We start from the raw sequence: 284 nt of genomic DNA on the forward strand, positions 1-284 counted from the left end.
CAGTCCTGGGGAGTCGGGAGGGGGGGGGGTGAAGCCGAAGCCCTCCTCCGACCGTCTGGGGACGCTGGGCACGGGGAGAGGCGCAGAGCTCTGCGGGACAGACACGGGGCTCTTTGGTGCAGGCTCGTCACTGTAAACGTGGCTCCCGTTGATGCAGAGGGACCCTCCTCCGACCGTCTGGGGACGCTGGGCACGGGGAGAGGCGCAGAGCTCTGCGGGACAGACACGGGGCTCTTTGGTGCAGGCTCGTCACTGTAAACGTGGCTCCCGTTGATGCAGAGGGA

General features: G+C 67.3%; 1 protein-coding gene across 1 annotated transcript in view; it reads right to left on the bottom strand.

The window, feature by feature from the left end:
• Window positions 1–284, bottom strand: part of RAB11FIP5 (RAB11 family interacting protein 5 (class I)) — a gene marked incomplete at its 5' end in the record, with an annotated part of 22,830 nt that overhangs the window by 20,548 nt on the left and 1,998 nt on the right. Inside the window, one exon of the mRNA XM_009699987.1 lies at window positions 175–278. Coding sequence (XP_009698289.1) covers window positions 175–278 — 104 coding nt within the window. The remainder of the gene's footprint in view (window positions 1–174; window positions 279–284) is intronic.

Source organism: Cariama cristata, unplaced genomic scaffold (genome assembly GCF_000690535.1).
Source record: "Cariama cristata isolate BGI_N322 unplaced genomic scaffold, ASM69053v1 scaffold15325, whole genome shotgun sequence".
Classification (NCBI taxonomy): domain Eukaryota; kingdom Metazoa; phylum Chordata; class Aves; order Cariamiformes; family Cariamidae; genus Cariama; species Cariama cristata.